Below are 22,066 nucleotides of genomic sequence, written 5' to 3'. Positions count from 1 at the left end.
ATCTTTATATGCCTACTACAGCACATCAAAGATCATCTGCTAAACTGATTCTGCAGCTTGACGTAATTTTCATGAACACACTACAGTTGCTTAATTAAACTGTTAGAAACAAAATCAGGGATTCACAAACTATGGCATTTTATTTCAGAGGCCTTTGCTTACATTTGTACAATATATTACATAACTCTCCATTTTCTGCAGAACCTAATATATATTTTATAGCTTTTTTCTATAAGCTTTTCCTTCAATGTCTGTCAACAAATTTTTACAGTCCTGTACAATTCTGAATACTTGGAAACCATTTTCAATAAAATCAGTTATAATCTTAAGCGCACACTACGAAGACTGAAAATGCTTTTCTTAGAAAAGTCAAATGAAAAGGATTCTGACACTCTAGCATCTACAAACAAAATGCTTTGAATTCTTACATGTTGTATTGCCAGAAAACAAAGAAAAACATGCCAGCCCCTATTTCCCCAGGCAAAAGAAGTACACAGAACTACAATTAAAACAGTAAAACAATCTGTACAATAAAGTACTGTGTATTAACAGTGCCAGGTATTAAATAGCTTGAATGAACACTTCCGCAATATACAAATGTCTTACAAAGGTATAGAATTAACAGGAGAGAGCTTGGGATCCATTCAACATAAAATCAATACAAGTGAAAACATTTTGAAGTTGGTTTTGGAATTTGTACAAGGCATTTAAAAAATTAAACATCTACCACTCGGCTAGCTAGTTATTTTAAAAACAATTACCCTTTTGTGGCAGTGTTGGTATCAGCAACCACAAATTATAACCTCACACTTTACTCCCTCTTGAAGTCCTCTCCTTGAAGCTCGTAATAAAATAAGCATTAAAAATGAAATATTTGTTGCTTTAAGGGGAAAAGAAACATTTACAAGAAAACACAAAAATATACCTGTTATAATCCATTATGAATAAATATACACTTTAAACTGGCTGAATACAATCTTTATACATTAAGATTTAATACAGTTTGTTAGCCATTTTCTTTCTTTTTCATAATGTATTTTATCAAAATTAAAAAAAAAATACTGTTTTATAGAAAAATGGCAAAGTACAGTAGTTTCATTCCAATTAATGGGTCCTTAAAACCCAGAGTAACCTCTTTAAGCCTAATTCAAACCTGTAAACATTAGTCAGTCTTTTTTTTTTTTAAGGAATCCTCATATTTGGTTATCAGGACTGATGTCAAACATCTTACTAACTGCAGGTTTTGAATAGATGTGCTTGACGTATACAATTAAGCCACTATAAGGTGACTTAGCAGTTAAAAAACAATTAGCTTGTACAAATGAAAATATTTTCAATATTTGTCATAAATAAATGGAAAAATATCAAATGTTCCAGCTTTAACAAAATACCAGGGAATACAGTAAGCCTTACCACATTGATTTAGATCACCCCAACAACTATATGCTTATTGTCCTGTCTCTACAGGCAGTGAACAGCCTCCATTTGCCACAGTGGAAGGCCTTCGAGTCACTAGACTTACAATTCCCAGACAAGTTGGAAACAATTATTGCTTGAGGAAAAGCAGTTTGTTGTACTTTTTCTTCATAAAAGTGCACTTAAGTGCAAAGTTAGCTTGTCAAGAAACAACTTTAAATATAAAATAGTGCTTGTCTGAATTTTGTGCCACTGTGCAGTATAAAAAAAAAAAAAGAAAAAAAAAAGAGTGGCCCTCAGCAGCCATTAAGTGCAAAGTGCTTTGGCAAGTCCTGCTGTCACCTGCACTCAACTGACATTCCATTCTGTGACGAACTTGACATAGAAGGTTCTGCTAACGTTAACATAACTGCAGCCGTAATGGAACTAGAGGAAGGTGATGAGGAGGAAGATGATGTAGTAGCAGCACCTGCACGGGAAAAGGAAAACACAGGTTATACAGATTTATAAATCAAGCAATAAAAATGTTTTCCTCTTCAACAACAAGCATTGGTATATACTGACTCCAGCAACTAATGCCTAGCAATTAAAAAGAAAAAAGCCTTTTTATTCCCTAGTTTCCTAGTAGGAAATACCCTGACAGAAATAGTCAGCTGTATGCAAGACACTACAGCATTTTTAACCTTGTAGCCCTGGTTCATCAACCACGCAGATCAAGGGCTCAGCCAAAGGATGCCAGAGCTCATTCCTGACCCACCAGCACAGTCAACTGTTCCTTTTCTTTTCTGTGGGACTCAGCACTGAATCTGCGCATACACCCTGCTCCGGCAACCGAGCAGCAACTGCAATTCCCATGTGATGGCTGCAGCTACAAAAATCTTACATGTGGCATTTCTCACACTGAGAAAATGATCCTTTTAGCATTCCTAGAAGCAGGCACACCAGAACATTCCCTACAGCAATAGGTGCAGCTGCTTCAGAAAGATGAGCAATTTGATTGGTCTCCCTTAAACTCATGGAACAAACTCCTTATCCTAAGGGCAAAGCACTAACTAGGCCCACAAGCAGTACTACAGTAAATTTATCTATAACTTGAAGAAAAGTGATTCATACCCTTAGATGCTTTGTTCACTGGATAGAAAAGTTTATATTTCTGTTGTTTTTTTTTCCTGTATAGTAGTTCTGCCAGAACAGTATTAAATAGATTGCATGCCTTGTTAATGCTCCCTTACATAGTGACTGGGTATCTAATCGCTACCTTCTGAAGGTCATAAAATAACTGCACACAGCATATCCCAAAAAACAAACAAAACCACACTCCTAATGGCACAGGTTTCCCTATAAATTATCCAATCTTGTTAGCACCTTAATAACATGACATGCAATTTATCCCTCTAGAAGTAGAATTTAGTTCCCAGCACTTACTTTCCCGCTCTTTTTTCTTTAAGCGCTTTCTTCTTCGGTCAATGGAAGCCACCTCAGATTTCAAGGACAGGTAATGTTTCCTGATTTCTTGCAGTTTCTCTTGGAGAACTGTTATGCGCTCAGCGCTAGTCAAGTTTTCCAAGTCAGCTGCAAGTTAAACAATCTTTGTTAATTATTGCTTATTTTTAAGCATTTCCAAACACTTCTGAATGTCAGTGAAGTGGGAAGTACTCAAAAGCTTAGTGATGTGCTTTGAGGTAGCAGACAGCAAAGCTAAGAAACACAGCAACAGCAGCAGCTGCTGTTTGTTACCACAAATTTGTTCATATTTTTTATTATTTTTTACAAGACACCATCATACACCTTTTTGGATTTTTTTAAGGAAGAGGAAAAAAAAGCATTCCACTCCCCATAGGAAGGAAAACAAAATAAAATTAAAACAACTGGTGAAAACATAAGGGCCAGAACTAGTTTTAAGCCTGTTGTTTTCAGTCCTTCCTAGAGCTCAGTTTGGCCCAAGACACCAGGCCTGATTTGTCATGGTTGTGACAAAACAAGCAGGTTACAACAGGAATCTGAACAGCTGTGGGGTGGTTCTAATAGAATCCATGGAGTATGGGCTGTAAGGTACAACCATGCAGGACTCTCCTCACTGGACACAGCCAGCACAGGAGCTGTTTCAGCTGGGAGCTCTCCACAGCATGGCATACAGCTGTGGGCGGCACTGGCAGGAGAAATTCTCAGTTCAATCCAGGGCAGCCACACTGGAGAAACTCAATTCAAAAACATTTAAGAATCATTTAAACTACTGTGTGGGGTGCAGAATGCACTCCATCAACCTACAATGAAGGTAGCACCTAAGGACCAAAAGCCACAACTATATTAGGCTGTGGGAAAACAAAGAAAGCTCAGAGACACTGCAAGTGTCTTTGACTCTGCAACAGCAGGAAATGTGTCAAACAGCACTCCATAGACCACCTTCTGCCAAGCAGCTTCAGTATATGGAATGTAGCCAAGGTACAAGGAATGGAAGGAGCAAAAGCTCTTTAAAGGTGTTGCACCAGGAAAGCATTCAATGAATCTCAACAGGCCAGTAAGTGACAACAAAAACCTTTTACGTTACACACTCCTGAAGAGCACCAGAATGTAACTTGACTGTAAAGAAGTATTAGGAGAAAAATACTTTTAAAAGTAGAGTAATGCTGAGATTCAGGGTTGGAGAGGAAAAAAAAAAACAACACATCAGGGTCAGATTCAATTAATAAGTTGCACTAATATCAGGGCTTTAATAAGCCATTGATCTCTTTTTCAGATAAGCAAATGCATGATCCTTTCCACACTGCTCACTTCCAGCTACACCTAGCTCACCCCTAGCTGTACCTGTAGCTTGACTGAAACAAACACCACGAAAGCTCTTAATACTAGAAATAGTAAACATGTCCTGGGTCATTGAGACAGAACGGAAGGGAAAAAGTTACAAATCAATCACCTAAGTGTCTGAACGCTAGAGAATGAGGAGTAAAACAGCAAGAAAATATCAAGGGAAGAAGCACACAGAGTAGATAACACTCATCCCAGAACGGCAGGTATGCAGAGGACAGCAAGAACCTCAAGTCAGCTCAGGAGCCATATCTAAAAACAGTCCTGGAAGAGTGTGATATAGGTGGTTCCCTGTGCTACATTTGCAAAAAAAAAAAAAAGATTTATCACAAAATTAAGCAAACTCAGGATGAAAAAAAAAAGCCAAAATACAGAAAATTAAAAAAGCCTTTTTATACTATACCACAAGATGCCACTAGGTGTGTTTTCAAGAAAATACTTACACATTTGAAAACTCCATTTGTAAACTTTGGGCAAACGATTATTCTGTTCTTTGAGATCAGACTCCTTCTCTCCATTTTTCCCACATTTTCCTGGAGATTGTGTTCTTGTGAGTGATTTGGTTTGGTGAGACTTCATGCCAGTAGAAACTGATTTTGCTGACTGAGACTTGGACACACTTTCACCAGCAGATAGTTCGTCACTGTCACTGCTGTTTGCTGAAAAAACAAGAAGACCTTGTTATAAAACAAAGCCCAAATGAATGCTTATCAGAAGCTATTCCTGCACCAATTTTCATGTAATGGGAGTTTATTTGACCCAAATCCTATAACTCTAAAATGACAGAACTCATCCTGGTATAGCAGCTTGGCACACAGCTCTCTGCATCACTGGTGCCCAAGTATAGAACCACAAACCAGGTATATAATGGGGCCTCTGATTGTTGCAAACTGTGAAAGAGAAACCTTGCACTGGAAACACCACCCTGTTAGTTGCTGTGCAGGTAGACTCAGAGCTGTTCTGTGGACCTATGGGAACCACGATCCTACAGACCTAGAGGGTGGTTAGAAATGCCAGACTCTGGCACCACAATTCATCCTAAAGACTGGCAAGGATTTTGCTGAAAGTGTGTGTGCAAAAACATAAGGGGGTGGGGTCAGGACACGCTTCTTGTAAGGAGACTCTCGAATACAACCCAACTGCTCAAGGTCCCCAGAGGGAAGGTGCACTCTACTCTCTGAATGGTTCATGACAGCATCACACTTGTTGCTCTAGAATCACAGCCATAAATAAATTGCCTATATTAGAAAATAAGGCAAAGAGGCAGTCCAATGCATCAGCCTTGTGCCAAAATGAACCACATCTGTCTGCTTATGGGGCTGCACTTTTTCTAAGAGTTCGCAAGTTTGACTGTTACGTCCCGTCTCCTGTTTACATTTTTTAATATCAATTTCTAACACAGCACTCAATATATATATTAATTTCTATCTCATTTTTGAACAAACAATTACAGACAAGCCTTTGACTGTGTTTTTAGGACACGTGTAGCAGAAATGAGAGTAAACAATCGGCCTTTTCTTTACCATATGGCACCCTATTTTTTCTCTACTAAAATGACTATCAATAATCTGAATGTGTGTGACATAATCTACAAATTCCTCAGATATGATGACAAAATTTTTTAATTTTGGGAAAATAGCTGACCCAAAACAGAATAACTTTTTCAACATCAAGTGGAGAAAACTAACTATAAAGCAACAGGCTGAACTGAACAGTTTTCTAATCAAACTGCCCAAAGGACAGTAACAAGGTAATCTGTCTAAAAGACAAGATTTATGAGTAACAATTGAAAGGATGATGGTTTTTTAGCATTACTGAAATAAAACTGGGGTGAAAGCAGGGGCAAGAGACTAATTCAACACAAGTCTAGTGAAGCAGTGGAATAAAATGACTAGGAAATCTTCAGATTCTCCATCATTAGAGTTGTTTTTAAAACCATGTTGAACTCTAATTTATTAAGAAAAACGTATGCCTCAGTTGTTCCTGCCCTGGGTGTTGACAAAATGAGACCTGAAAGTTTCTTTTGGTCCTGGCCTTCATGCTTTGGTGATCTACAGAGGAGAAACTGAATATCAAGATACCTGTAGCATGAAGGAACTCAGCCAGCTGCAGAGTTGCTGGTGTTGGCTGGCTTAACACAAAGGCAAGAGCTGAAGCTGCCACAAAAGCAGGTTTAAGAAGTATACCTGAATTTTGGCAAAAGTATTTTTTTTGCTTACAACTAACGCCATATTTTATCTATTTATTTTCCTTATCACATTCAGCAGTGCCTGAAGTCTAACAAAAACATCACATACACACCAAGGACTACGTGGTACAAAAAACAATTCTAGATTTGAACTGTTTGCATCCTGATGGAGACATAGGTTGAGAGAAAGGGATATATTCACCAAATCCAAGGGAATAATGGCAAGGCTAAAAATGGTGTATTAGTTCTGCAAATTCAGTTTGTTTTGTTACTTTAATTCCTGGGGTGAGGGGAGGAATAAGGAAAATGGAAGAGACTAGAGAAATAGAATTAAAAAGGGTAAGAAAATATGAAGAGGAGATCAATAAACATGAAGGAAAGGTGGGGTGAAAGCAAATACCAGACCAGAAAGTACAAACTTTTAGTAAAAGCTGTTAAAAGAAATAAAACAGGGAGGGAAGGAAGGGAGGTGGGGGAGAGAGGGGAAAAAAGGCATGGTGTATGCTTTGGATCCTTCCTTTAACTGCATTTTTTCAGTTATCCTCCTGACTCCACTCCCTAGTTGACTGTTTCCTGGTATTCTTTATTAACAGTGAAATGAAGCAGTAATTGATCTTGTTGTCTCCCAAACACATGTGCGTATGACCCCTAATACACCTCTGCTTTTATTAAGCTTCCCAGTACTGTGGTTTCTATTCCAATTAGCTTCTACAACTACAAAAAACTGCAAAAGCTACACTATTTACTGTACAGGAAGAAAACAAGAGTCTCTATTCTTCTGGAATTATTCTCATATTTGCTAGAGGGTAGAGATATGAGCCTCTAAAAATTCATCTTGCAGAAAACAGAGACTATAATTTCCTTCACGTCCTCTAAAACAGGCAGTTATCGTGGTACAGAGATACCTGTCCCAATTCTGCCATGTGTGAAATACTCTCTCTTCTTAGTCTTCTTGAATTACACGATATTAAGGACCTCTCAGAAATAGGCCCAGAAGTAATACAAGACATTTAAAAACACTTTGACATTCAGGTAGAGCAGTTTCTTCATTTAAACAGTATTAAGAATTCCCTGATGAGAACATTTTGTCCTACTACATTTTTTATATCCAGACTTTATCTCCTACAATCATCTGAACAGATGACACGGTACTTTCACACATTTCATTTCACATTAAGCCGCTGTACTTACTAGTTTTACTTTTCTTTTTGCTGTTCACAGATGTTTTGTGGCTTCTTTTCTGCTTTTTTGAGGAGCTGCCTCCCCCCTGAGCATCTTTAAGTCTTTTTTGGCCTGTACAGACTATAATTGGGAAAAGAAAAAAAAGAAGAAATCGAAAGTAAATAAATGCTCGCACTTCTGTGTGTTTTTCTCAGTCTCACTCCCTCCCCTGCCAAAAATACTTCAGAACTTAAGTCTGTAGACAACAATGCAACTGTTCCTGCCTATCCTTAATACAGCTCAGTTTTGTACTTTTACTGACAAGAGTAGGTGAAAGACAATGGAAGGCAAAGTTTTTTCATATGGAGTGCCCAGGTAAGATGATTACAGATAACTTTCCCGCATACATCACCAGAATTTCTCTTGAACCATGTGGATTTATTATTTTTTGAATACTGTAAATTAAAAAGGAATACATTTACTAGAAAAGTTATCAAGACCTACTGGAACTGAAAAATGTTTTTAAAAGTTTGTTGTACTTGGAAGCTGTGAGAAAAAAACTGAAGCCATCACTTGTGATCAGCAGTTACGTTAATTGAAAGTATTAAAATCTTAGATAATATTAAAAAAAATCCACAAAAAAAGGAAGGCAAACAAAAAAAACCAAGGGAAAAAGTCTACTGGTATTTGTGACTACAAGGGGAAAAAGTAGAAAAGGAAGATAAAATAATTCTAGTACACATGCTAAAAGAGAGAGTTTTAGGAGTTGTTCAAATGTTGTTTCCCAGCCATGTGACCTACAGATTAAAAATGACCCCTATAATAAAACAATTTAAATTAAGGAACCCAATTTTCTGAAGCAGGCAACATGCTGACGAAATCAGAGAGGAAGTTGAAGTCTAAGGCATGTAAAAGTAATCTTGTACAATAGTGTAAAACTTCTTTTAAGTGGCAATAAATTGCTTTAATATAAAACAGCAAACAAATTAAGTTCTAAACCTATGCAGCTATAATTAACAAAGCGATACAGGTGTATTTACTGAGGGCTACACATTCATCTCTTCCAAACTCTCTCCTTTGTTTAAGGAAACACATTTTGTTGCATATTTTCAGAAGAACATTTCCAACAGAATGCTGAAGATCACATCGCTTAAGGGCATTTTGAGCAAAATTAGTTAACGGTTAACTGAAATCTACTGAGATGAAGAAACCACTTTTATCTCAGGATTATAGCCAAAATGCATTTTTCTTCCTTTATGTTCATAATTTTTAGGCAATACAACACAGTGAAAGTAGCTGTACTTTTCATGAACTGCAAAAGAGCCAGCTACTTTCAGAAAAAAAGCTTTTGGATCTTGCCAACAGTTAAAAAGTAGGCAGCACTACACTGATATCATGTGCACAAGTGCTGGTCATGTTTATTATCCCCTTTTCTCTAGTGGTTTCAAGATAGGAACTTCAATCTGCAAAATCACATCTGATAGTGAAACATAGCTAAAAAGGTCAATGCTTGTTATCAGCTTGACTTGAATCTTATGAAGTTAATGTTCTAAAAAAAATAAAAGTTTGAAATGGCTGCCTAAGCAGCCTAGCAGCAAGAGGGCTTTCTACCCCCAAATACACACCTTACAGAGAATCAAATTTTATGCAAGAATCTTCTTCTTCTACTTCTGAGGAGGGTGTTTAAAATACTTCCATCTTGCTACAATAAATAGGCCTTACACAAGCTATTACTGTTTGCTCTGGGCTTTTCTTGCCTAGAAAAACTTAATTCTACTTAATTTTACTACTTGTCTAGTAAAAACTTAATTCTTACATACTTTATCCCTCACTGACACCATCACCATTTTCTTTTTAATGGAAGGCCAATAAACTTCTTGGCAGATCATATTTATTCACTTAATTATTAAGCTATTTCCACACATTTGAAATGGACAGCAGGCTACTACTTCCTCCAACAACTAACTTCCCTGCAGCATAACCACAACAGAATGAAAACACATCAGCAATGCTAAAAATGCTCTGTTTACCCTTTCCTTTACCTTTTTCAGCATGCTCTGGCTCTGGTTGATTACTACTACTGGAGCTGACGCTGGCATCAAAGCCCGTTGGAGAAATATTTCCCTCAGACTGGAGGTCTTGCAGTTCCCCTGCCACACTGTCCACCTCTATTGTGCTATCTGTTTCACTTTTGATGCTTCGTATCTCTTCTTGATTTGGTGGCAGCGTCTCAGAGACAGTGACACTGGACTGATGTCTACTGGACTCCGTTACAGTTACAGAGGAAGGCGACTCAGGAGTTGTAGGAGGAGTATTTAGCACTGAATTGCTGCCACTGCTTGGAAATTCAACTTTCTTCTCACCCACTTCAGTCGGTTTCTCCTCAACAGGTTTCACATCCACACTAGCCGGCAAAGATTTTTCAAGTTCACAGCTAGGCAAAGAAATACCTTCTTCTGCAAGAGTCTGAAGCTGCTCCTCTGCTGCAGCATCCTCGGGAGCAGCATGTGGAGGGGAGGCGGCAGCCTCAGTGTCAGAGTCTGAGAACAGTTCCTTCAGTGTTTTCTTCGGCCATTGCCCTTGAATACTTGACCAGACATCTTTTCGATCCTTTGCTCTGGTGTTCTGAAGTCTTTCATCAGAGTTATTTAGAAGCTTTATTCTTTTCTCTCCCACTTCAGAAAATCCGGAATAGAAAGTACTTGTCCGTAAAGACTTCCTTTTCTCCTCTAGTCCATTGTACTTTTTCGTTGGAGTGATTTTCAGTTTAGATTTGTCTTCCTCATCTTCATCCGAGGAGCTGTTACTGCTGTTTTCTAAACTAAGGGAGTCTTTGTTTTTGGACTTCTCATCCTTTCTATTAGGTGACACTGTCTTCAAAGATTCCTCTGCAACACAGTGTCTTCGTTTACCACGTTTCACTTGTGGTTTTGCTGTTTTATCCACTATCTCCTTTTTTACATCCTTTCTCTTCTTTGTAGCTTCATCTTCTCCATCGGAGTCACTCTCTTCAGATAACTCTTCCATCTCTTTTCTCAGTCTTTCAGGAGACTTGGATACTGACTTGGGCACTCCTGCATCTGTAAGAGCTTTAGTTTCTTCTGGGAGGGATGAACTGCTCTGTTCTTCTTTTAGACGGAGTTCGTTTTTATCTTGGCTTACAGCTTCAGGCTGAGATTCCTCTTTGCCATCAGCATGTACATTCGGGGCACTTTGGTCATCTTCTTGCTCGCTATCATCAGAACTTTCAGAAGCTAATTAAAAGTAAATCCAAAATAAAAAAAAAAGAAAAACAAAACAAGAAAAGTTTGTCTTGATTCTGGTTACAAAGAATTATTACCAAAAAAAAAAAATCCAACTGAAGAAAACTCTACAGATATGAAGACATGCTATAATAATCTTTAGCAGTATATCGCTTAAATGGTACCTCCTGAAGAGTTCAAAAACTTAAGGTATAATGCCTAGATTAGAAACTAGGAAGATTCTGTATTATACAGTACATCTCCAGGAATTTCTGAAGATGTGGAGAAAGCATAGAGTACATTAATCCATAAAATACCAACTTCTGCATAATTACCCAAACCAGGAACTGAAAGATGTGCTTACATATTTCTTACAGGTTACAAATACTACCATTATCTGCCTTTTTTCCAAAGCCTAGAACAGAGACATCATTTTCCCTGGAAAATCCAGTCTAAAGGACAGAATAACAACACACACATTGGATACTCTCTAACAAACCAACCTGATGACAAGGCTGGAAAAAGGAAGTGAAAGCAATAATGGACGGTACTTAGAGAAACAAATGGACAACAAGAGTGTAGCACAACAGCAAGAACATTCAGGGTCAGCAATAAAGAAACTGAGAAAAGAAGAACAAAAATACAATGGAGAAGGAATCATCAGCAATCCCATTCAATGGGAAAAGGTATGAATACAAGGAGAAATACGGGAATTGGCTCAAATATATATATACATATAACTCCTTGATTTGTAAAGTTAATTACAGATTAATTATAGCACTAATAATAGTGTCACCACTAATTGCTTTTTTGTTTCTCATTTCCGAAGGAAATGAAGCTTCATAGATTATGTTGACTGTTATTCCACCTACAATTTTGGAACCCAGTGGCCAGTGTCAGCCAAGTTCAAATAACTCTGAAAGATTATTAAATTCACATAATTCCCACAAAAATTTGCGGTAGCCCAAACTACCTACACCATATGATTTCTTTCTCTGGAGGCTAAAGGATAAAGAGAAGCAACTCTAAACTAAGGATAAAGAGAAGCAACCAGTTATTATAATGTTGCTGTAAATGTGTGGAAAAGGGCAAACAGTGTTAGCAACGACAGACAAGCTGATGTGAAACCTAGCTTTATTAGTTCTGTTTTTCAAGGCAAAAAAAAAAATTAAAAATAATGGGTCCTAAAAGTTAGATAAATCAAAAATTGAAAATTTACACATTACATAGGAAGCAAAAATTCTTTGCTCTATATCAAACAAAAAGAGGATGGCAACACATAGAATGTAACTGACTGTTGACACACTGAATCCACACTACCTGTTTTCAGAAACTGCCAACATTGCTTTTGTCCAAGGGTTATTTCTGAAGATAATGTTGTAATTAGCCAGACAAACACTGGCAAAGTGTTCAGTTGCATCAGTTGTTCTACACTGACATTTACCCCTGTTTAAAGGCCATTTACAGAATTAGAAAACTTTATAGTACAATACCTTGTAGCCCATTAATCACAGAAGTAATTTCTATTGATTTAACTGGAGCTTGTTCAGTATTTTTGGCTTCAGTGCTGTCAAGTTTGGACCCAGTCTCTGGTGATGTGCTGGTGTGAAAGGGGGGTTTTGACAAACGTCGCAATTTAGAGGGTTTAGGAGAATACTTCTCTTCCTTCTCTCTGTCAGTTTTGTTCTAGGCGAAAGAAAAGATTTAAAAAAAATAACAAACATTTCATTTGACCGCACATCTTAACAAAGATTACAATTACACAATATTTACAGTTATCTTTAACATTCAACCTGTGAAGAAAAGCTCTCCCCTTCGTTTGAAAGATTACGAATACCTTTCTGTGTTCCATGCCAAGACCTTTCTACTGAAGACAGGGACTTTGCCAATACTAAAACAAACTGGAAAGCAAACACAGCCAGTGCTCTAGGAGCAATGGCACCGCAGGATGCCAGGCTCAGCAGTGGCAGGGCAGCTGTCAGGTTCTGAAGGTGCTGGGCAGGGGGTAGGAAGAGTGCCAGTATCTGTGGCAGAAGGAAAAGCTTCCTTGCAGCTCACAGTCCAAGGAATATATCATCACCTGAGCCTAAATATCAGTTGTAAAAGAATGAATTTTGGAAGAAATGCTTGGCAATAAAATTATAAAGTCCCATGCACATAGACTAGTCATAGGTTTGCTCTCCAGAATCAGGGAGCTCAGAAATTTCACCCCCTGAGCTGGCTCCCAACACTGATAAAAATTTGGATCCTTCTCATTTGTTTTCTGTAAATGCATACAGTACATTTCATTAAAAAATACAGGAAAGAAGCAAAGAGAAGCTTCCCCCCCCAAAGAGCAAAACCAAAACCTTCACAAAAACAGTATCTGTTTTTAGAAGCCTACAGAGTTGCTTTCCCTGTCAAGCATTTGTAGGCCAATCTAAAGGTCAGGAAGGGAGGTGAGGATTACTGAAGTATGTATCAAATCAAAGTTGGGGGGAACCAGGGAGAAAAGGGAGAAAAACTACCTTTATTTTCTTTCGATGCTTAATTTTTGGTACATTTTTATCAGCTGGCCTCACTATCTTGTCTGCCTTTATCCATTCATCATACCTAAACACAAAAAGAAATTGTACACATTTATGATTTTAAGCAGATAATCACGACATCATATGAGAAATTTAATCAACAAAAAAGAGAATTAGTAGAAATATAAAAACAGAACTGCAATTTGAATCAAGTAACTTGTGTACTTTTCAAATCTGTGAAGTTTCAGCTAAGGTTCAGAGGATTGAAGTTTTTTTTACACTGAAGAGTAACTGCAAAATCTGCTATTTTGCCAGTCTGCACTAAACAACAGGAAATCCATGTATAAAGGTAAAACAAACTACCTGAATGACAAATCTTTATGGACCTCCAAGAGGTATCCCTTCATATATATTTATATTTTTTTATATATATATATATATATATATATGTACACACACACTGTAAAACCTTAACAATAAGTTCTTACAACTGCATAAAATGTGACCAGTTAATAAACTCTTTTGATCCTGCGTGTCTGCAAAGTGATATTTGGAGTGACTAACCCTTTGGAGACACTAACTTTTCAGTCACTGACTCCACAGTAACACTTTTCAATTCCTTTTCAGTTAAATATTTCCGTTTTGTATCAGAATGATACAAGACAGAAACATACTAAATAGTGCCAAGATATTAACAACAGGCATCTTACTATCTAAGACTAGCCCTGTCAAATACAAATCCAGGACTAAAGAAGTACATTCTTAGTAAGAATATACTGTAACTATGGTACTGTACTTGCCAGATTCATTGTGTACTTCTGAAAAAACTCAAGAATCAATTAAATAAATTTTTTTCTCCCAATTATAATCAGCTGTTTTACTACAACTGTGAATTCAAGAACCATCTGCATAAGAAATAGGTCTGTTAAAAAATACTATGTATTAACATACAAACAAATTCTGGTCCCTCTAGGTAAACATGAGAATAGAGGGGGAAAAAAACAACTTCAAAAAACCCATCACCACTAAAGACCTAAAAACCCAAACCACACACCCCTAGACAACTAGTACAAGATGGAGTCAAGCACAATGCACTCATGACCATGCTGACTTTCCACCATTTTTATATATACGACTACTGACACAGCCCCAATTCAGCTTCTTTGCAACACTATCAATTATATCCACAACGGTGACACATAAATTAAAAACATATAGAGAAAAACATGCCCGTTTCCAACTTGCTTTCATGTATATGCTAAGTTAAGATTTATGCAAAGTATTTCAGAAGCTAAATAATGTATATTATTAACTTAAATTTCACATAATAATACAGTGAAAAATGAAGTAGCAGTCATCTCTTAAAAACAGCTTTCCAAAACAATTTGTTGGGCTTTTTTTCCCTTCTCTGTGACATAAAAATCACAAAATCTTGCAGCAGACCATGCAGACTGTGACATACCAAGATTGCCTATACTGCTGCAGATATCACTGTCATTGTACTATTATACTGTCATTACCAGGAGAAAGGTCAGTAAATAGTTTCTCTCCAAAACTGGAATATAACTCTGCAAAGTTTCCCAATACGGAAAAATCCCATATTCTATGAGACTGTGGGAAACTCTATGTGAAGCAATCTTGTCTTCAAGTCAAAGACATGCTTTCCACAAGGAATACTGCTAAGTGACTGCCAAATGGACTTTGTGACCCACAGACAGGTAAGACTGTTTTATTAGGTCTAAATGCTCACAGGAAAACAGCACCAGGACTTGACAAACACAGTGAAAAGTGATGATTCTGACAGTGTCCTTTCTGCCTCACCCATGTTGGAATACAAAATTTGTATTCAGTCATTCTATGCATTTCCAGTAAGAAAACAATCTTCCCCCTATGCAAAGTCTGTGCACAGCCCACACTGTCTGTGATTCAGAGTAACTGCAGTGCCTTTTGGGGTGACAGCTGATAGACATGGGGGCACCCAAAGCAAAGGAGACATGCAGAATCTGAAGAGAATATCTGTACATACCACAGGGCCTTAAATGTTACATATTAGAAGCAGTGGTCACACAAGCCCTCATCTCAAGGAGCACAAACTGAAACACTATGTGTGACAGTCACAGTTCCTGGCCGGAGCATATCCTGCTTTACACCTGACTGCACAAGAAACACACAGACCCTGCAAAGAGGCCAGTGTCACAGAAACCTCACAGCTTCTCCAGGGAATGAGCTGCCCACACTTCACACCTTTGCATCACACAGCTCCTTTCACTATTCACACATCAGATGCATATGGTTTGCCTAAACCTGTGACAATGAGACCCCAGGCTGAAACAGATCCTGCAAAAAGGATACATCCCAAGTGACAGCTGACAACATGATCCTAAATTACTTTTTCCTCTACTGCATGACACAGAGGCACCCTGAAAGGTGCATTTAAATGGGGTGTGTGACTCAGACTAGAGTCTTTCTTTCTGGAATTGCACCTGCTAAAATATGAAAACTTACTTCATCAATATCTTGCTTTAGACAGTCTGTTCACAAAACAAAATAAACCCAAAAATATTATGAAAATAGCTCTTCAGTTCTCATTACAAGAAGTATGTGCTTTCAGAACACCTGCATTGTTTTACTACAATGCTGTCTTTCACACTTACTTGCATCGCCACCCTAAAGTGAGCAGGTGGGTGCAGAGACGAGGGAGAAAAGATGGGGAGCTGCTCTTAAAGAGTTTGCACAGAGTTTTTTGAGAACCAAGAGGAGGGATGTAATATGAAATTATTATTTACCTAATTTTTTTTAATCAGGTTTCATATGAAAACCTGAAATGCCTTCATAAGGAACATCCCTTTTGCCTTACCAAAATGAAGACAAAGAAGAGCCAGTAGGGAGAGAAGCTTTTCTGCCCTACTGGTTAAAATGAATGGCTGCCGGAAAGCGGAGTTTAAACAGGAAGGAAGAAAAAAAGCTAAAATGAAATGAATAGCTGTATAGCAGAAAAAACAAATGGCCCTTTCCATCAGAGTATGTACTGATTCTATTACATCCATATGTACTACTTGCAAGCTAAAATACATCACAACATACTCTCAAAGACTGCACAGTCAATCCTCCACAGAAGTACTAGAGGGGAAACAAGCAGAAAAGCATTTTTTTCCAGACTAGATGTATACTAGCAAAGGTACCACTTTCTCAGGAAGACAAGTGACCTTAAGGAACTAGCAAGTCTTGGCAAATTCACTGAAAAGTTCCAGTAAACTCTCGGTAGCTGCTAACATGGAAGAACCAAGTATTTAATTTGGCTGTGATCAAAGAAAGGAGGAGAGTTAGTCTGACATCCAAATACTGGAATATTAGTTAAAGATTCTGGTTTGTTTAATTTCACTATTTTTTTTTAAATAATTCTGCCCCTGCCTCCTCCATGACATACATTATTTTCCAGAACCAGGAATTTTGCTACACATTAAATTTCAGTGGTTGATAGTTAAGTATAAAATTCATATATGAAGTAACGGTTCAGCTAACTGAGACAGAAATTAGCATTTTCACAGGCAGATTTCTGAAGGAAGGAAAGAAAGGAATGTTGAAAATAGTAAGTCTTAGTTTTAAACAGTTGAAACATTCAAGAATAACAAGCCTTGTGATGTTGTACCATAATGACCCACAGTTTTTAAACAATCTAAATGCTTTTAAAATATGTACCCTTTAATGACTGGGAACGTGCTGCAGAAGAAATTCACCTCAAGCACTTATAAAATGAACTTTTTTTTGCACTGGCAGCTGAAGATTAAAATTACAACAGAAGGAACTGGCACTGTAGGCCCCAAAGAAGTTTTAGTTTCACACAGAGCACATGTAATTAAAAACATTACTGGCCTGTTAGAAGAAACACAGTTTCTCTGTATTTCTCTGCTTTTTTTGGTTAACACATGGTAACATAAGCAGGTCTCTCGGGGTAGAGATTTCTACCGTTCCCTTTCACTACAAGTCAGGCTCCACTGAACGCTGCCATTCTTTACGTTTATCAGAGACACATATCCCTTGAATCTCAGGAGCTAACAACATCCTTTAGCGTAAAGCTGTACAGCTTCTGCACTTCCTATTTACTCATAAAAAAAAGGAAAAAAAAAAAAAAAAGAAGTTCCACAGTTGTTGTCTCTGGTTCCAGAGCATTAAAAACCTCCAAAAACTAAAAAAATGAATATCAAGTTTACCAAATTCCGTTCCAAGTACCCCAAGGTGTGTGAACACGCTCCCTCACCCCCCACGCACAATTGTTCTGAATCTCAGACTGATATTGAAATTAAATTGTGATAAGAAACATTAGTAGCTATTTAGGATTTCTGCTCAAACTTGTAGGGTTTAAAGAATGGGTCATTAAATGGCATACTGACCAAAAGGGGAAACAGGAAAGTCAACCTTTTAGGGGTAGGAGAATGACAGAATTAAAAAAGCCCTAGATGATTAGAAAATCCTAGTTCGGTACGTCCCTGTACCTGTACGTACAGTACTTGTCCTTGCTAAGTAAGCTACAATGATTAAGGAGAGGAAGGAATTGCTTCCTATCCAAGCAAGGCAGTTATTTTTCCAGGTTATGACTGACCAAAAGCTAAATCAAGTTATTACATCTTGTGAGACTAGTCTTCACAATACTAAAATACTGAAGTATTTTGATGATGCCTTAAGCTCAGGCTTATCCACTCTGTCAAATTCAAAACTGTAAGTAATTTTACTTGATTTAAAAAAAATTAGCCACATTTAGCAGAGTCCACACACAGTCCCATAGCTAAATCTCAATCGCTGATATATTTTTCAGTGAATAGTCCTGCTCCCCCAAAGTCTTTCAGAGGGCTCTTTTAAAACACCACATAAAAATAAAAATGCAAGTCCTGCTGTCAGAAAGATCAAACAAGGTTCCTTAATTCTTAAATGAGTGCAAGTTTACTAAAAATGCTTTTCTTATCAAACATATCCTAGTCACAGAAATAATGCCTCTGATACCAGTATGCGTATTTGTTTAAAATGCAGAATTAAAAAATCAGAATCTTGATTTCTCCTTTGAGAATGGGAGTGCTGGGATCTCCAAGGTGAAGAAGGCTCATTTTTGACTTCTCATTTCTTCAGATTTGAAGTAGTATTGCTCAAATAAAAATCTGATCATTTCACCTCATAGCATGCATAATATGCATGGCATGACATTTGCTCAAAAAGGAAAATAACTTCTATGTTTACATGCGAATTCCAAAACAAGAGTTTAAAAGCAAGAAATCTCTTGGAATGGTTACACACAGTAATCCTCAGCGAGTAGAATGAAGTTTCAGCAACTTGCACACCCAAGGGAGTCCTCCCCAGTAAGGGCTGAAATGCAAGTCAGATCCCACCTTGAGCAGGCTGCATCTCCCCTCATGTCTTGACTTCACAGCCCACTATGCTTACAAATGTTGCCTGAAGACAGTTTATGTCAAAGATCCTATTTCTGTAGATCAATGTAGATGTAGACCAAAATTCTACAAATGATCAGTATCAAAACTGGCGACAGTGAGACTTTCCTCCTCAGTAGTGGTTTAGGTGCTCCTGGAAATCACCAGGCCTAGATGTAAAGAGGTGAATTCAAGGGAGGAAGAGAAGCATCACATTTCTCTAACTGTTACCTTTGATAGCAGATCTTGCTAGAACTGAAAAAATGACATTTGTCCTGCCCTCTTGGTCAGAGGTAGCATGTCCAGATGACAGATGATGGTCACAAGAACCTCAGCTTTTTCAGAAAAGGAAAAATAAGTAAAGGAAAAGTCTAGCTGATTTGTCTCAGACTTGTGGGGTTTGGGTTTTTCTTACAGATCTATAAAGACAGTAATAAAGTTAAAAAGATAACAGCTAAAGACAATGAGCAGATACACTGAAAATGAGGAAAGAAGCAGATATGCTTATAAGCTGCTCAAAAAATTGGTTTTCTCTACTGTTTTCAAAGTTGCTTTAAGTTTTAAATGGCAAAAAAGAGGTCTGAAATGGGAAAAACATAAGAATATGTCGACTTATTTCTATTAATGCTAGACTAAAGACAATAAAAAGGCATATACTTCTGCTTGTATTAAAAAAAAGCGTAAGATGCCACTAGGCTAAGAAGAGACTTGTTTGGAAGCTTTAAGGCAGCCTCAGAGGAAAGAAGGGGAGGGGGAAACTGGACCTGATGAAATGCAATTATTTGCTGCACACTAATTTGCCACTAAGAATCTTGTCATTCTCCTGTTAAATATCATACTGGTAGTGTACTCTGTGCTTCACTGACAAAAGTATACAGCCTCAGCTAAGTACACTATTCAAATATTTTATGAGATAAAATTGGCTTAAGAAAGCCAGAGGAGGATTCTGTGAAAGAGTGAACTGTCACTTGTATGGAGAGAGCTAAAAGAAAGATGGGGAACAAATGAAGCCTTTTTTGAACAAGTAGTTTTAAGATGATTTTCTAAGTAACTAAAGTGCTGCATTTATATAGCGCTAAAAATCTAATAGTTTCATACAGTACAGTGACCTTCACAGAACACCAATACTAAAAGTTTAGGACTCCAGATGTCTATTAATTTAGGTTTTAAAAATCATAAGTGTATTTGAGAAGTAATTCAAGAAGTAATCGCTAACTAAAACTCAAGTTACCTCACGTTCCATCCACAGTAGTGCACCAAGTAAAGGACTTCTCCACCTTCGATGTCAGAATCTTTAATACTAGCTTCATACATTTTCTGATTTTTCCCTCTTCCATACCGCACTTGGACTTTCATGCCTGGTGGATAGCATTCAAACTCTTCTTCCTCATTGTTATTGTTGTCTTCTTCCTCCTCCTCCTCCTCTTCTTCCTCCTCCTCTGCTTCTTCTTCATCTTCATCTTCTTCCTTATTCGTGTCATCTCTTGAAAGGTTTAAAAAATTGTAGAGTTAATATGAGATACTTCATAAGCTTTTCAGTTCCAAACCACATATATTGATAAATATTGTGGATGCATTAGAGAGTGGGAAACAGGAGGCTCCAAATATGTGAAACTGTACTACAGCTGAGTAACATCAGCAAAATAGGATATAGCAACATATACAAAATCCAGTGACTGTAAGGTGCAAAAATGACTCAAAGAAAAAAAAAATCCATCAAAATCTGTATGAGGAGAAGTTGTTCAAACTCATCTTTATATGATTCTTTCATGCAGCCTCTTTGTTTAAATGTAATTTTTTCAGTTAAAACTTATCCATTTCAACATAAAGTTTCCTTAATTCCATTTTTCAACCTACAAGTTTCACTAATGCTTCTTGAAACTTGCTTGTCAAAAAAATCCTTGCTTTTTTACAATAAATAAACTCGATCGCAACATCTTGAAATGACTGCAACCAAAACCAAATTTTAGGCAAAAAAATCACCAACATCTTATGTGAGTTTATTAGCAAATTAAGAAAGCTGTGCTAATTTCTGACCTTGTCACTCCTTGCCAATTACGCTGAAGGTCTTCTAAATATGTCAAACTTGCACTTAATTATTATATAAATACACAAGCAGGTGTTCACTGTTTTCAGAAGTAAGCTAATTTTGAATCCATTTTTAGATATTTGGACTAATTTTCAGAAGCAGTAAGAACCCGTGAATCTTGCTAGTCTCAGTCTGTGGTAGCTATGGGCTGTCCAATGATCTGAAAATTATCTGCAATCAACTTAAAGAGGCAGATTGCATTATAAAAGATAAAGGGGAAAATATCTTTTAATCTCAAACAACTATATATATATTAGTATTATTAGCCCTCATATCATTCTAATCCCACACTGTGCAAAACAGAACAGATTTAGCTGCTGACTAAATTCACAATAACTGCTTCCTGCTAATAATTCAAAAACCTGATACGTGCAACAGGTATGTTTGGATGTATTACAGTTTGAGTAAGAAAAGGTAAGTTGCTCCTAGTCTGATTCATGCCAATACTTAAATTAACCTCACAAACACAGAAGTCTCTATTAATAATCTAAACCTTTCTGTAACATCTTCAGTAGCAAATACTCAGATAAACCAAGCTACTTTTGCTCTGTAAAAGGATCAATAGCATTTTAGTTATTCAAATGCTTCTTTGCGGAAGTAAAACTGCAGGAATTAGCTGGCAAAAGAAAAGTCAGAACAATATGCTAAATTCAACTGTAGTGTAACCACACTGATTTAATAAAATTACTTCAGAAATTAAAGTTGTCACATATATATATATATGCACAGACACACATAAATATATAATTATATACATACATGTGCATACACAATGAGAAATGCTAAAAAATCCCTTTGTTGGTATATTAACTGTACCAAGTCACGGAAGAGATATCTGTCCAGGTATACATGGCATGGACTATACGGTTTAATTCTGGATGGTCAAGACTTTGAATTTATTATATACTTGCAGTGAACTACTTTGCTGGTGAAGTTAAAATCACCTGAGTTAAAAATGCAACATAAATAAATAAATGAGCTTTGAAAGCTCACTTGACCTCCACTACACATCATATGGCAAAATTTACTTCCCAAAGAAATCATGAATAAAAGTGCCCAAAGACTAAGATGAAAAATTCCTGAATAGAATTCCACAGCTAACAACAGAAACCACCAACTAGTAATTTAAATGCTTTTAAATTATACCCTCTGCTGCACTAAATCACAACTCCTGATTAACTTCAGTTTAACAGGTATTATCATACAAAAGCTAAAAAACTCAGCATCAGGAGTGAAGTCAC

At 37.1% G+C, this 22,066-nt stretch overlaps 1 protein-coding gene across 4 annotated transcripts in view; it reads right to left on the bottom strand.

Moving 5' to 3' along the window:
- Positions 1–121: 121 nt before the first annotated feature.
- Positions 122–22,066, bottom strand: part of ARID4B (AT-rich interaction domain 4B) — an 89,896-nt gene continuing 67,951 nt past the window's right edge. For 3 of the 4 annotated variants that reach the window (XM_064648757.1, XM_064648759.1, XM_064648756.1), the window contains 8 exons: positions 19,968–20,219; positions 13,320–13,404; positions 12,306–12,498; positions 9,613–10,824; positions 7,601–7,711; positions 4,665–4,880; positions 2,842–2,988; positions 122–1,885 (listed from right to left, as the gene is read on the bottom strand). In XM_064648757.1, the coding sequence (XP_064504827.1) occupies positions 1,755–1,885; positions 2,842–2,988; positions 4,665–4,880; positions 7,601–7,711; positions 9,613–10,824; positions 12,306–12,498; positions 13,320–13,404; positions 19,968–20,219 (2,347 nt within the window). In that variant the 3' untranslated portion in view covers positions 122–1,754. The remainder of the gene's footprint in view (positions 1,886–2,841; positions 2,989–4,664; positions 4,881–7,600; positions 7,712–9,612; positions 10,825–12,305; positions 12,499–13,319; positions 13,405–19,967; positions 20,220–22,066) is intronic. The other variant, XM_064648758.1, reaches the window with a different exon arrangement.

Source organism: Pseudopipra pipra, chromosome 3 (genome assembly GCF_036250125.1).
Source record: "Pseudopipra pipra isolate bDixPip1 chromosome 3, bDixPip1.hap1, whole genome shotgun sequence".
Lineage (NCBI taxonomy): Eukaryota > Metazoa > Chordata > Aves > Passeriformes > Pipridae > Pseudopipra > Pseudopipra pipra.
This window is presented reverse-complemented; position numbering and strand designations above follow the sequence as displayed.